Genomic DNA, 15,525 nt, shown 5'->3' with positions numbered 1-15,525 from the left:
AAGCAATGCTAAGAGCACGCTGATGCTCACACAGGTTGCTGCAGCCCAGCTCTGTGACTTCTGCTTCAAACATCTAATGCAGATGTAACTCTGCCATAAAATTTCTCAGTAAAACAACCGCTAAGTTTCTCATTTTGATCAATTCACTCTGCAGAGGAAGCTGTTAGGACAGGTTGCTTCCTGGTCTGTCTGTCTGTCTGCAATTCAGCTACTTTATTTGCTGTCTGTGGGTTGGTAAGGGTTTGACCCAATCCATTTTGAAGAAGACTCACTAACACAAAATATTGCTTTCAAAATATTCAACCACAGCTTTGGATTTCATTAATTGAGTAGCACTGTAAAGCAGGATTTTACCATTCAGAATCAACTATTCATTTATAAAAAGAAAACTTGTATCTTTAACACATAGAAGGAGGTTTACTTCTTTGGATTAAACTCATCAGAGGATGTTGGCTGGATCATTAGGAAGTCTCAATTCTTTGCTTTCAAAGCTCTGCCTATTCGGAATAGATCCCAGAGCGTTTAGGGACATTGCTATCTACTAACTCCATGGAGCTGGGTGGTGGTGCACATCTTTCATTCTAGCACTGTGTGAGTGTGTGGGGGGGGCATAGTCAAGTGAGTCTCTGGGTTTGAGGCCAGCCTGGTCTATAGAATGAATTTTAGGACAGCCAGAGCTACACAGAGAAAAACTTGTCTTCAAAAAACCAAAACAACAAAATAGTCCATGGGTGAGGACATATACCTGAATGGATTTTTAACTAATTATTTCGGAGGTTGCATCTAGCTGACTCAACTGACCTTGAATGTAACTTTGATTGAGAAGACTTACTTCATGGCAGAGAGAATTTTTTTTCATCTAAATCAGAGTTTCCAATTCACTGGTCAGAATCACCAGAGGCAGAGAGATTGACGTTCCAGGACTGTATTTCCTGAGGTTCATTCTATTCACGTGTGTGCAAATGACTAGTCCTTTCTAAAGGAAGAAGAACAGACGTGACCAGTGAGAGTTGCCTGAGGTTTTGCAAGAACGAACAAGGTACCCCTTTGCTCCTCTTTGCCCATCACTAGGTCAAGTGAGGCACATTCTGGGACCTTTCAGGATGCAAGCATTACAAGAGGAGAGGTGATTGAGTCCCTGAATCACAATGTGGGGGGAGGTAGCCGCCACCAGCAACAATGACCTTTGGACTGTGAAGTAAAACTTGAGTATGAAGCACCCAAACTTTGGGTTTTATTTACTGCAATAACTATAATTACAGTAACTTGAGTGGGCATTTATCTTTCAGCATACATAGCTTTTAAAATTACTCAAAAGAAGCAGATAAACTCACTTAAGTTCAGTAATCAAGGCAGCATAATTCTTGCAGGGAATGTTTAAAAATGTATTTTCTCAAGATCACTTGTCTAGCAACAATATACTTTTATGATTAAACATTTGTACACGCTGTCTAAAATAAGGTCTTTTCCTCCCTTTCTTTTTTCTCCCTCTTCTCTCCCCTTCCTTCTCCCACCTTCCTCTCCCCTTTTCTGAAAACAGATCATTTGCTTAACTATGATGTTAGTGATAGTTAATGGTTTGGGCTTGCCCAAGGCTTTGAGTAAGTTCTGTTATTTCTGGATATGGTTCAAGATAACAAGCGGCAACCTCGGGGATGAACCTGGGATTTCCGAAGCCCTTTCTTTTCTATAAAAGTGACGAAGAAATCCAGTTCTTCCCATGCTCCTAGATTCCGGCTGTACGCTCCACTTGGACATTAACCTCACTGACATGTCATGGCAGTTTTAGCTTGTTTGATTTTCTACAAAACACTTGTCATTGTTGAAAAGTATCTTGTTTCTTTGTTTAGTAGTGAACCACTTGGTTCCTTTGACAGTGTCAGCTCTGGGACATTAATGGCTGTCTTGGTTACTGTGGCATTCTTAGGGACTACAACTGCCTGGTTCATAATAAAGGTCTGGTAATAGTTAATTGAGTTGACTATTGACTATGACTACAAGAATAAATGAGTGAATGAATGAATGAATGAATTTATGAATTCCAGTGACAAAAAGTGGCCTTTCTCCTTTCATAAAAGGCTATGACAAAAGGGGTTCCATTGGAGTAGGAGGGAAGTAAGGGTGGAGTTTAAGATAACCCTAGAACATTTAGTGTGGCCCTATCTACCAAAAATGGGTAAGTCTTATATTTATCAGTGAGATGGATTCCATGCCCTTCTCCTGCAAGGTCTTTCCCGTCCGGACTGCTATGACATGCTTACCTCACGTCAGGTTCTGCCGTGGCTGCGTGCAGTGGCAGGCGGCCATTTTTATCCGGGATGTTGTGCTTGGCACCGTTTCTGAGCAGACTCACACAGCCTTCAAGCCAGCCCTGAAAGGCAGTAGCAAAGCTTCGTCATGCGGCATAGCACCACATAACACAGGTCAACATGCTTTCTATAGGTCTTTGTTTGTTTTGATTTTTTTTTGTCTTTTTTCCTCCCCCACTTCTTTGGTTTGGCTAAAAGCATGTTTAAGTTGAAACCATTAAGGAGTGAAGTTCCAACCTGAGCAGAGAAAGTCGGAGCTTCACATCCCCAGGTTTTCTGTATGATGGCTGCCCTTTCAAATGCAGAGGGATGCAGGTGCTCTGTCTGACTCTCCTTCACATCCAGGACCGCTCACTGGGATTCCACTGCCTCACGTACGCTTCTTAGCTCCCACATGCCAGAGATAGCCCATGACAGGCAGTGGCCACCTTCCCTGGCCTCTCAGTATGCGGCTTAAGCTCCAACTTAGACATATCAATTGTCTGATTCGAATAAAAACACACCTACTTCTAAACACTACATTTCAATGCCCCTTTGTCCCAGTAACATTCCTGCGTTTAATGTGTAGGGCTTCATTCTTTACTATTTTGTGTTCTTTTTCTAATAACCTGAAGGAGAGCATGTTGCTTAATTGAATCAGCCTCATTGTGCTTAATGAGATATGCATCCCGAATTTCTAACACAAAGGCATAAATAGTGTTCTCCAAGGGATGGAGACCCGTTGCAAGGTTTTACGGGCCTATGTATTTCTCGAGATACAGTGTGAATTACCTGCATCCTAATTGTACCAACGGAAACTTACATTATCACCTTGCTGGCCAGCATTTCTGACTGGGTCATTTTTTCCTGCTATCTTGTGTTAAAGGGCAGGAGTAACCTAAGGCTAGCCCTGTTTAGCTTTATACTGCTTTTATGAGTTTATACTTCCTTAACTGATCCAACATTGCTCAAACCAAGTTTGGTTCTCGATCCTAAGCAGAAGATCTCTTACACTTATCTAAAACCCATGAGCTTCTTGCCTCCTTATAATCAGACAATCAAATAGCTGAACTTCTCATTGAGAGGAGAGGTGTGAGAACCTTTTATTCAAAATCAGTCTGTCCTTTCCTCCATTTGTATATAGTCAGGCCTCGAGATGTCCCAGTAACATGAGATGATTGAAGATTCTCTTCCTTAGTGTGACAATCTTGGAAGCACCCAAGCCTCAAGGGTTAATAATCTTATTCAAGTAAGAAAATAAGAGTAGAGAGAGAATTTTGTGGATTTAAAGAGTCCAGACAGCATCTGTCAAGCAAGAGCACATTCTACATAGTAACTTGGACGCCAGCCTAGACTACATAAGAGCCCGTCACAAAAATCAAAACTAAATAACTGTCATGGGCTGCAATGCCAGGTAAAGCTCAATAGAATTGAACAGCAATATCTGTTTTAAGTAGAAGAAATATTTGGAGACATTGTCAGCATTAACTCACAGTTTGCTAATATATTAAATCTGTTTCTAGTTGCTAATATCAAAGTCATCAAGTTCTCTGCTTAAAAGAAAACGAAGCAGGGGATCCAACAGCAAGGCATTTTGGGTAAACATCAGAATTGCCCAAGCAGTAGACTCATACACTTTTTGAAAAAGCAGATCTTTTGGTGGAGAAAGCTTTGAAATATCTAAAATATTTTGCAATGTTTCCTGGAACTCAATGCGTATGTGGTTTTCTTCATTCTTTTTTCTTTTTCTTCAGAAAGGAAATTTAAAAACCAGTGAAGACATCGAAACACTCGATACCATTCTGAAACAACAAATGAGTATTCTACCTCCCCACTACGTGCTAGCTGGCTCCATCTTCTCCTTCAGGTGTGATAAGCTTAGGTTATTGGTTTTACTATGCCTCAAAAATATGAATTGAGGACCACAACAGTGAAGTGATTTGCTCAAGGTCACATGTCTACAAATTTATTTGTACCCTGAGTTGAGACTCAGTTTCTAAGTGCCTCTTTTGCCAAGTTTCTCTTAGTGGTCAAACCTAGACATTGCTGGATTTCAACCGCAGCCCTCAGAATGCTTCTTTTCCCAGTGAGTCTTGGGGACTCACACAGACAGGTACAGTGAAGCAGCCATCCCTCCCTGTGCACTGTTAACTATTCTCACGCAGGTCTTTAAAATGGCAAGAACTGCCCAAAAAGACGTCACCTTTCTACATCCCAAGTTAGCCCTCATAATTGATGTTTAGTAGGGCACTTCTTCCTAGTCTTTTTGAATTTTGAATTTTAGAGTTTAGAGTCTTTTAAAGACATACAATTTGTTTCCACCATATTATAGAGTCAAATGGTAGCCAACTTTAGAAGCCATCCTATCCCTTTCCTCTGACCATTAATTCAAAATTTTGTCTGTTTTTTTTTTTTCTTGGACACAAAAGGTTTGTGGCAGCTATGAAGGCATGTGCTATAGGGGAGGTGACCAAGAGGGTGATCTTACATCTGTCTGAGGTACAGAGACTCACTTAGCTAACAGACATACAAAGCCGTGGTCTTCAAAGTTGCCAGGTAGGTTAGTTAAACCTGCAGGTTCCCATCTTCCTCTGCCCCATCTATCAAAGGAGTTTCTAATTAAGGATGTCTTAGCATACTTCAGAACCTGCCTTTCAGAAAAGACCTTTAAGGGATCTTGATCCAAGAAGCCTGTGGACCACACTTCAGAAAAATTGTTTGTGGGTTCTAGAGACGGTTTGAGAAGAAAAAAAAATACAGAGGACTCTGAAGAAAATCTCTGTGGGAATTGAGCAACGCATCATTGCAAACTCTGAATTGTGTGGCAGGAAGGGGTGGTGTGTTTGGGGAAGGGAAGTGTTTTATTTCAGTGGGGATGAAGGGGGTGAATCCCTGGGGGGGGGGGCGGATAGAAGAAATCCGTGACTATCAACTGGCAGCAGCAGTGAATCCAAGAGGCAACAGATGTGAGAGCATAGAGGCATTGTCGCTGGAAGAGAAGGAAAGCAATAAACATCCCGACATGGCAGATAGGGCTTGCTTCACATGGATTTAAGCCAGCCTGGGGAGCTTCCAGGACCACAGAAAGCATCTGAGAGGAAAGGGCAGAGGGTTTTCAGTGAGGCTTAACCTCACTTTGCTTTAATGTTGGGCAATGCTGAACTGAAATCCCTAGTATGAGGGGTAACACTACAGTCTCTAATGTGAGCACTAGCTATGAAACAAGCGAGTTCTTCACGTGGTGTTGCCCCTGTGATCCTGGCACATCCCCAAAGCCCTCATCTTTAATGCCCATGTCCCTAATGACCTCATCCCCGATGCCCTTCTCCCTGAAGCCCAGGTCCTCGATGGATGCCCTGGTCCGCTTCTCACATTCTGCAGCCTGGAGCTTTTATTCAGCTAATTTTCATCTATCCCCACCCTGAATTAACTGAATTTTCAAATTGTTACCACCCTCTGGGGGTTATTTATGGCAGCCTTGGTAGAAATACCAGCAAGTGCCAGAAATGTTCCAAGTGAAATTCTGGTGTTGAGACAGAAAATAACATTTCCCTGGTGGTCACATCACCACTATGCTAATTTGTGAGTTACAGAGTGAATTCTAAGACAGCCAGGGCTGTCAAGAGACCTTGTCTTGGAAAACCATAAACACATAGATATATAAATAAATATTTTGAAAATGGTGCTTTCGACTCATACAAGCCCTGAGGATAACGAGTAAAACCTAAAGCTCTGTTCTTGTTGACCTATTGTGTCAGCCCATGAGCACCATTCTATGTGTAGAATCCACATGACATCTTTAGCTCCTTTGCTCGATAGCCCCAGTAACAAACAGATTCGTACCAGGTAGGTTGCCAGGCATAAACTGGTGCGACCACACGCATCCTGTGTATTAATGTTGGCACCCATCTTTAGCAGCAGCTTTACTGTGTCCACTTGGCGTCCAGAAACTGCGTGCATCAAGGGCGTACATCCTGGAATGAGACATTTCAACTGCTTTACAGATGTTTAGGTTTCGAGATTTATGAGCAAACTGTTGGTCCATTCATTCATTCTGATTTCCTGTAGAGCAAATCCAGCTGTTGGGTTTTGTGGGGCTGAGGAGAGAATGATGGTTTCTGTTTATATATGAGACATCTTCCAGCTTCCGCCCCTCAGCTGTCAGTGACTCTTCCCCTCCAGACTCAGTTCCCTGTAGTAGTTGGTATATTAAAGGTGGCCAAAACTGGCTATTGCTGCCTCAGGGATGTGAATAACTCCAGATCTACCAGGTAAGTTTACCTGGACTGACTAGGCTGAAGTAGATGCAGAACCCAAACCAGCTCTTGGTCCACCCGGGCAAGCAGGTTCAGCATACTTTTGGAGGTAGTGGGTGGTAAATCTGGGAGCTAGCCTAGCATTGGGTTCTCAGTAAGATAACCAATTACTGAACTCTTTCTGAATCAACACCACCAAAGGCATTTTGTTTTCTTGCTGAGTAGAAATAGAGATGAATGGACACATTTTGTTTAACTTTGAGGGGCTTCTGGGATAAGCAAGGGGTGTCATATTCCTTTGGACCGAGATCCAACCCTTGCTGAACTGACTGACATGTTAGTTCTTTTGAATGCTTAGATTCTTTTGAGCTGGATACCCATGCTGAGCTTGTGCTTCTCTGGATGAACCCGGCTATGGTCCACAGAGATCCCTGAGAATGGATTTGCTGGACTGCTGTTTTCCCTGAATTTGGCAGCTGGCCAGTCTACATTCCACCTTTTTAATATTGAAGTGGCAATGAAGTGACTCTTAAAACAGTAGATTCTTCCTCCCTTCTTTCTCCCTTTCTCCTTATCTTCTCATTGCTTCCTTCCTTCATCCTACCACACTCCTTTCCTTTCTCCCTTCCCTTTCTTCCTCCCAATCTCCCTTCCTAACGAGTAGTTAGAAGCTTTGTGGTGGTGCATGCACTCCAGAGAAAAACAGAGGCAGGCAGATTCCTAAGTTCAAGGCCAGGCTTGTCTTCAGAGTGAGCTCCAGGATAGCCAGGGATACACAGAGAAACCTTGTCTTGAAAAACAACAAATAAACAAATAAATAAATATTAAAAGTGAAAAATATGAAGAGATAGGGATGACCATTAGAGGGAAGAGAAAGAACATAATGAATAAGAAAATGAAACAATTTGTAAATCTGAGATATTCAGTAAATAAAACATTAATTTTACATAATATTTTTTATAAAATTACATGTTTTCTCTGACTAGTTTAAATTGATCTTGAGGCTGTACTTTTTATACAAATTTCTTCAGAGAACATTGTACCTTGGTGGGGAGGGCCAAGGGATTTAGTAAGTATGTACTGATAAACTGGCTGCACACAGGGACCAAATTCAGATGTAGCCAGAGTCCCTACCACCCATAAACATAATCTAGATGGATCAGTGAAAAAAATGTGCAGGAAAAATGTAACATTCTGAAAAGGAAATATGGAAGCCCATCTTTGTAATGTTAAGGACTTGAGTAGAAGATGAAAAAGCTAAAATCTGTAATTGTTAAATTCAATTATATAAATTTAAAACTTCTATAGTATATATTATCCACCAAAATTCAAAGGCTAGCTGCATGTTGACATAAGGTGTGTGTGTGGTTTTGTTTTAGCTAATTAACTCTTTTTGTTGAGACATGGTCTTCACATGTCACCTATGTTGGCCTTGAGCTAGTGATCGGACTGCTTCAACTTCCTGAGTGTGAGGATTACAAACATATTCTGCCACACCTATCAGAAAAAGTTATCTTAACATGTAAAGTTAAAAGATTATTAGGTACAGTAAATAAGGAACAATTAATGAGAAAGACACAATGATGGAAAGGGAAAATGAAAAGACACATAATTCCCAAGAGAACAAACAATAAACTTGTAACACTAGAAACCACTTGCTACACATTAAGTTAATGAAAATTACTGAAAGAATAAATGCCCTGTGTTATCAAGGATTTGGAACCAACAACAGCAGTACCATCTTTTCCTCATGTTCACGTCCATTAACTTAAGTTTTGTAAAATCTGTTAGATTTGGAATGAAATTGCTTTCTCTTTTCCTTTCCTTTCCCCGTAGTCTCTTTCTCCTCTTGTCTCCCTTCCCCTCCTGTTCTCTCCTCTCCTTTCTTCTTCTTCCCTTCTTCCCCCTTTCCCCCTTCTCTTTTCTTTATGTGTATTGATTGGCACCATTTGTCAGAAAAGTTATATTTCTTCCACTGAGCTACAGCTCAAATTAGGTGAGTATGTTTCTGGAGGCCCCATTCTGGGTCCTTTGTCCCATTCCACTGGCTTAGGTGTTTACTCCTCAGCCAAGACCGTCTAGTCTCGATTTTTGCTGCTACATAATAGTAAGTCTTACAACATCAGCTCCCTTCCACTTCTTAAAAATATTATTTTAATTATCCCAGTCATTGAATCACATGATTCTTGGGGAGATATGAAAAACCTGTACTTTTCCATATAGGAATCAACTACAGAAAAATGTAAAGATATCACCAAAGTCCAACTTTCTGAACCAATAAGGAACTTACTTAATTTACATATAGGAGTAGGGATAAGGGGTTACTTAGAGGAGGGGAGATGACTAAAAGACAGTTGCATCACCAAAAGTCCACCCCAGCATATGTGACAGCTCATATCAGACATAAGTTTGGAATAGCATGCTGTGAATTGTAAACTTGAAGTGCGCTGTACAATTTATAGACAGCTGGGCAGATTGGAGTATCTCAGGCAGTTCAACTAAAATGAGACTCTCCAAGGCAGATGGCCTTTTTGTTTTTTAGGTGGTGTAGCTTCTCTGAGAGTGTCTTTTTTCAGTTCTTACTGCTTATATATGCTTGGTGAGGGAAGGGCTATAGTTTCTTGTCCATTTCAGGGACTTCCTTAAAATTTTAAGTTTGTTTCTTTGTTTACTTTAAGGAGAGTCCCTTCAAGATAGAATTTTTTAATTCCTCTTAGAACATCTTGTATCTTAAGGAACTTCCCTTCAAGATGAAAAGTTTTCTCTGAGAGGAAATTGCTCAAAAGACTAGTGCCTATGTTTGCTTGTGAGTGTGCCTGTATGAGCGCGCATGTGTGCACGCACGCGCGCACACACACCTTATCATATTTTGTTCATTTGGAAGGTAGGTATTGTGTGTGTGTTAGTTCTGGCAGTGGAGGGCCATGTGGAACTGACATTAGTTCATCTCAGCAGCTGTTGCTCTCTTGTTAGTATCTCTCCCGGTGGCCTCTCTACTAGCCATAAACTGTGCTCATATTCCAACCAGCCTGATCAATTCAAAACTCTAGAAACTTATGATTTATCAATAATTTTTATCTCAGATTTACTCAGTAAACCTTACATTCCACAAATCGTCCACATCATAAGCTCTGAGCCAAATGATATGATATAATTTGCCCACCTAGACAAAACAAAACATCTTGTACAAATCTATCCCTTATAAAATATTCATAACAACCTGTAGTTATGCAGAGATGTGCAAAAAGGATTGTCTGCATCTTCCTCCATGTTGTCTCTTCCTCCTTCTCCTTGCTTTTCTTCTCTTCCTCTTTCTAAAACTTTATTCCTGCCTATCCTTCCTTTTCATCCATTGACAGGCCTTGTTTTATCTTGTGCCTGCCTTTTTTAAATTCCAATCACAATTCCTCCTGTGTTCTTGATCTTGGAGTCAAAATATTCAGTCTTGTTCAACTGAGTGATACTGTAGATAATCTTAAAAGATTGCCTGGCATAGGTATGACACTTGTGCTTGTAGCTTCCCAAGTGGATAGAACTATATCACTGTACCTGGCTTTGTTCTCTGTCACGATGAGAAAGCTCACTTCCATTTCTGATTTCTGAGATTTAAAATCACAAATGCGTATTGAATTCTATGACATACTTCTGTACTAACTGATATGAGTTTTCTTCTTTATTTAGATAGTTTATAGTTTTATCAAGTATTGATATTAATGTAATTTTAGTTCATAAATAGAGCTAGGAAGCATTTTCCTCTTTTGAAAGAAATCACATAAAATTAATGCTGATTATTATTTAATTTTTTTGTAAATGGGTCAGAGAGATAAAGTGATTAAGAACATTTATTTCTCTTCCTAAGGACCTGGGTTTGGTCCCCAGAACCCAGATTGGTGGCTCACAACCATTTGTACCTTTAGTTCCAAAATATCTGATACCCTTTTTTTGTCCTTGTCCACCAAGCATGCACATGGTACACAGACAAGATTCAGGCAAAACACTTAAACACATAAAATAATGCCAAACAAACAAACAAACAAACAATAAATAGTAGGACTCAATAAGACCATCTAGGGCTGAAGTTAGTCTTCGTTAGAAATTTTTAAATTATGAGTTTAATTTTCTAAATAGTTATAGGAATATTCATTTGTTTCATAATAGAGTTGTTAACAACCATTACAACAATTAATTATGTATATTCCTGTTGTCCACTGTGATATTTTCATGTATAGAAATAGCAGGTACTAACAGAATCTAACCTGCTCTCCTTCTCCCAGTTTATTTTATTTTGAATAATTATCCATTTAATCTAAATTGTCAAATTTATATATGTGAAGTTGTTTGCAACATTTCTGTAGGATCTGTAGTGATGTCCTTGGGTTTAGTCCCAAGAGTGGAAATTTGTATCTCCTTCAGTTAATTTTTCTTGTCAGTGTTGCTACAGACTGTTCCTTGTTTCTTTGATCTTTCACTATTGCTTTTGTTTTCAATTTCATTTTTCTTGTTCCCTCTCTTCCCTCTGTGTGTTTTGAGATATTTTGCTTTTCTTCCTCTAAGCTTCTTAAGCGAGAACTTATAGAGATGACAGTGGTTTTGGACCAATGGTGGAAGTGTCTTCTCTTGTGAAGCCATGCAGTAGTGTAGAAAGTCTCTTCCTAGCAATGCTTTTCTAGAATAAGTATTGGCATTTTGTCTACAGAATGCAGGTTTTCAGAGGCTTTTCCTTTGTCCACATCTGTTGGCATTCTGTTTTGCTATCTCCTTTAGCCTCAACCCTGGTATACACAAGGCAAAAGGACAATCCAGAGAATTTACCACCATGCCCATCCTTGGATCTTAGGACCTGGCCTTTCTCTTGGTTTCCAGAGTTATTTTAGTCATTATATCAGAGTTGTATTTAAAAAGAGTAGAAATGGAAACACAATCATGATGTCATCCCAAGGGCCAAATTCTTGGCTCTTTGAAGGACTATGACACATTTCCCCAACATCCACTTCTGCTCTTCCTAGATACTTGTTATAATTACTGGTGGTCAAATAGAGGGCTCGGTCCCCAAAATGCTTGTTGTGCAATCATAAGAACCTGAGTAGGGTCCCCAGAACATGCTTAAGAAAGTGAGACATAATGTTTTGTACTTGTAATATTGGCCCTGAGGAAATAGAGAATAACAAATACTTAGGGCTCACTGACCAGGCAGTCTAACTTACTGAGTGATTTCCAAATTCCAGTGAAAAACTCTGTCTCAAAAAAAATGTGTGATACCCTAGGAATGATGCCTGAGATTGACTTCTGGTTTCCACAAGCATACACACACCACAGGCATGCACACCCTCCCCCAAACACACATACCTACTTGGTTATTCCTACGAAATACTGGAAACAACCCACTCCATATAATATGTGAAATATAGTAAGTGAATAATAAGTGAAAGGTGCTGAAGTTTTGTGTCCTATGTCATTATGCTGAGAAATGCCAAGAAATTCTACAGAGCCACAGGCAAGATGCGTGCAGTATTTTGTGGTCAGTCAAAAGGGATTTCATTAGTGTTGCTCATCTCAAAAGACCATCTCTGAAAGAATAATGCATTTCATCCTAAGTTGAGAGAACTGCACAGACAGCTCACCTTCACTGTCACAGCATTCCAGGATGGATGGGTCCTCCCGAATCACGGCCGTCAGAGAGTTGACATCTCCATTTGATGCTGCCTGATATACCATGGTCAGGTCGACTTCTTCAGATGAGTCACCTGCATGAACCAGACACTCTGTGAGTGTGCAGAGTAAGTTCACTCAAAGGATACCACAGACCAGATCATCACCCACACAAGTGAGTCACTAAACCTCCCTCCCCAGTGAATCCAGGCAGAGGCTGAGTCATCTTAGTCACACACTCCCTGGACACTTCTGAAAAAACGTGGGCCATTCTAGGTCATTTGCAACACTACCATATGTTGGCAAGCAGCCTTGGGATTAGACGTTCTTTGACATGTTATGACTCTTTAGGCATTCAGGTTTCCCAAAATTAGAGAGATCAGTGAAAAAAGAGGGCCATCGTCTTGGTTTTAATTAATCTTCAAGATCTGAAGCATGCAATATGTCTTTTGCTTCTTTTTTGTTTAGAGTCAAGATCCTGTGTAGCCCAGGTTGGCCTTGAATATAGCTGAGGCTGACCTTGGAGTTCTGATTCTCTTACACCTACCTCTTGAGTGTTGACATTGCAGATGTGGGCTGCTATGCCTGGTTTTATGTGATTGTTGGGGATTGGAAGCATGTTCTTTCTCAGGTAAGCCCTCTACCAACTGAACTACATCCACAGACCCATTACCTGTCTTCTTATCTTCCCTTCTATGGGAACAACATTATGTTCCTCCCTCTCTGTCTTCCAGGGGTCCTCTGCACCTTGATCTTTGCTGACTTTATCTCCAGATGCCCTTATCCTGTTGCTGCACATGGGAGGCACTGAAGACTGGGAAGGGAGAAGATGGGGCTTCCCTTCCCTTGCTCAGCATCTAGCAGTAGCTGCCTCCTTCCTAACAGGAGATTTTCCTATGCAGAACTGGTTCTCATGTGGCCCCTTCATAACCTGTCCACCACTGTTGTCCTTCAGTTGTAAGTTGAGTGGTAGCTACCACTGGTGTTCATCTACCGTATTTATATTTGTGCCTTGTGCCTCATTTCGAATATTTTCCCCTCCACTAAAGCCTGTTCATTTTCAACCACCTGTGTTTGTATAGATGCTATTTCCAGAAGAACTAAGGTTGTAGGAAACTGCTTTGAATGAGGAGGCCAACTGCTTATTGTGTGTTTGGAGGGGATTGATGCAACAGATTTTACTGCCAAAGATGACAACAGACTGTAGTTCAGGAGACTCCAGGAATGCACAGAGAAGGCTAAGAAGCAGGTTCTCTTGGGGAGATACCTTTAGGGAGGCTATGCCAAGCCCCTCTACTAAAGTGGCTTCCAGGCTTGTTTTCTCCAAGTGTAACTGATGTTCAGAGAAAGAATATCTCAATGGTTTTACAATTGTGTTTTTTGTCTAATGTGGGCAATAGGACCATTGGCCTCTTGGTGCTTTGAACTTCAGCTGGCACAAGTCCTAAAATTCTAGTTTGGTTCCTCTGTCCCAGTATTTCTGAGAAGCTGTTAATGATTTTTAACCAGCTAGCCAGTCCAGCGCAAGCTGGATACTGAGGATGGTTTACTTAGGATAACATTGTTTTGTAAAGTAGGTGACTACTTTCTAACTTGGCCGTATTTGGTTTTGTGTTTTGTATTTTGAGGCAGGCTCCCTGCTCATTTGCATGGCAGGTGAAGGGTCAGATATCTTGGCTGCCAGCCAGGCCTGTGCTAACCAGCCATGTGGAAGTGTGGGCCAGTCACCCTCACCTGGCTTAGTTCCCTTATCTGTGAAGTAGAGATCTTGACAACACTGACAACTGTCCCTTAGAAACTATCTTCCTTGGGTGGAATGACTCTGTGTTTAAGTTAATCCTGTGTGCTTAACAGCAGCCTAGCATTTAGTAAGCATTTTTAAGTACTTGCTATTTATACTGATCCGATTAAAAATTTTAGCTTATTTAGACATGTAATATCAGTGTTATATGTCTTTGGTATATATTTAAAATGGGGCTCTTGTTGATGAAGGCTACTAAAGAAGCCATATGTCGCTTAGCTTTTGTTACAAATCTTCACATAAATCAAAACACTTTGTTAAAATGATCCCCAGTACCTCTGGGTATGGGAACTAGGACCTCAACTTCAAAGATGGACCTACCTTCTCGGTGCATATTCAAAGATGCTGGTAGTCACCCGTTGGAAGGAGAAGCCTGGTTGGGTCAGGAAGCTGCTAACGGTGAGAAGCAAACTACAGAGCTATTTGGATTGTTGTTGTTGTTTGTTTTGATTTGAGAGAGGGCACCACTGTGTGACCCTTGATGGCCTGGAACTCAAGATGTAGATCAGACTGGTCTCAAATCTGTGGGTGATCTGCCTGCCTCTCTTCCCCCTGTGCTAACACAAGTGTATGCCATCACACCAGATTCAACTGAGGGTTTTTATGGACTGCATGCTACATAACACATCCATGTTCCATTCATGACCGAGTGCTACGACAGGATACACACAGCACCTTCATTTTGCCAGAAGGATTTGAATCTCACATTTAATGTGCAGCATCTCTGGGTCTGCTGAACACCTGGGGCTCACGGAGAGATGGCTGAACTTGTCTTTGCTGTTGTGAACTCTCCCCTTGCCCTGATGCTAGCTTTACTTTGGATACTCTAGGGTGATCATTGATAATCCACCTTAGGCAAACAGCTGCTTCAGTGGACTATTTAATCCTGACCCAGAGGCAGACTATGTGACCTGGAACGAATGAAGCTGTTAAGAATTTACATCACTGTAGCTGAGGTGATGTTTTTTCAGGGCTGTGAACTGATTAGAGTTTGTAAAAAGTAAATACACTCCAGCCAGGACTGTGGAGAGAACTGCTCTCCTCCCTCTCTTCTTTTCCCTCTCTCCCATGGACTGGGAAGCTGGGACGCTTGCTGTCAGCTTCTGAGTGGAAAGCCCTGTGAGAAGGATGAAGATGGACTAGAGCAGAACAGTTGAAGGAAGAGCTGAGAACTGCTAACACCACTCAACCCCCCAATCACGCAGCTTAAGCCAACAATATTTCTGGAACGTTTGCGTGTGCCAATATAGCCTTCTTTTTCATTCATTCATTCATTCATTCATTTGTTTATTTATTAAATGGCCTGTCACTTTGTGATTACCTTGTGAATATGCTTTAATTTTCTTTTCAGTCTGTGAGAGAGTTCTAAGCAAGGACAGTTTTAACAGTGGCACATTTGCAAAGAACATAAGGTATTAGATGGATATTGGCTCCATTGGAATTAGTGAATTAATGCACTAGGAAGAAACTCTAGCTGATAACTGGTTACTACCTCATTAAGGGAGTGATAGGGCTGTTCCATTCTGCACAG

At 41.0% G+C, this 15,525-nt stretch overlaps 1 protein-coding gene across 1 annotated transcript in view; it reads right to left on the bottom strand.

Moving 5' to 3' along the window:
* ANKRD55 (ankyrin repeat domain 55) overlaps positions 1–15,525 on the bottom strand; it is a gene marked incomplete at its 5' end in the record, with an annotated part of 92,239 nt that overhangs the window by 54,900 nt on the left and 21,814 nt on the right. Inside the window, 3 exons of the mRNA XM_080933857.1 lie at positions 2,262–2,371; positions 6,132–6,262; positions 12,166–12,288. Of these exons, the coding sequence (XP_080789983.1) occupies positions 2,262–2,371; positions 6,132–6,262; positions 12,166–12,288 (364 nt within the window). The remainder of the gene's footprint in view (positions 1–2,261; positions 2,372–6,131; positions 6,263–12,165; positions 12,289–15,525) is intronic.

This window comes from Micromys minutus (genome assembly GCF_963924665.1).
Source record: "Micromys minutus genome assembly, chromosome: 20".
Taxonomy (NCBI): Eukaryota; Metazoa; Chordata; class Mammalia; order Rodentia; family Muridae; genus Micromys; species Micromys minutus.
The sequence above is the reverse complement of the archived record's forward strand: the minus strand, read 5'-3'. Positions and strand labels throughout refer to the sequence as shown.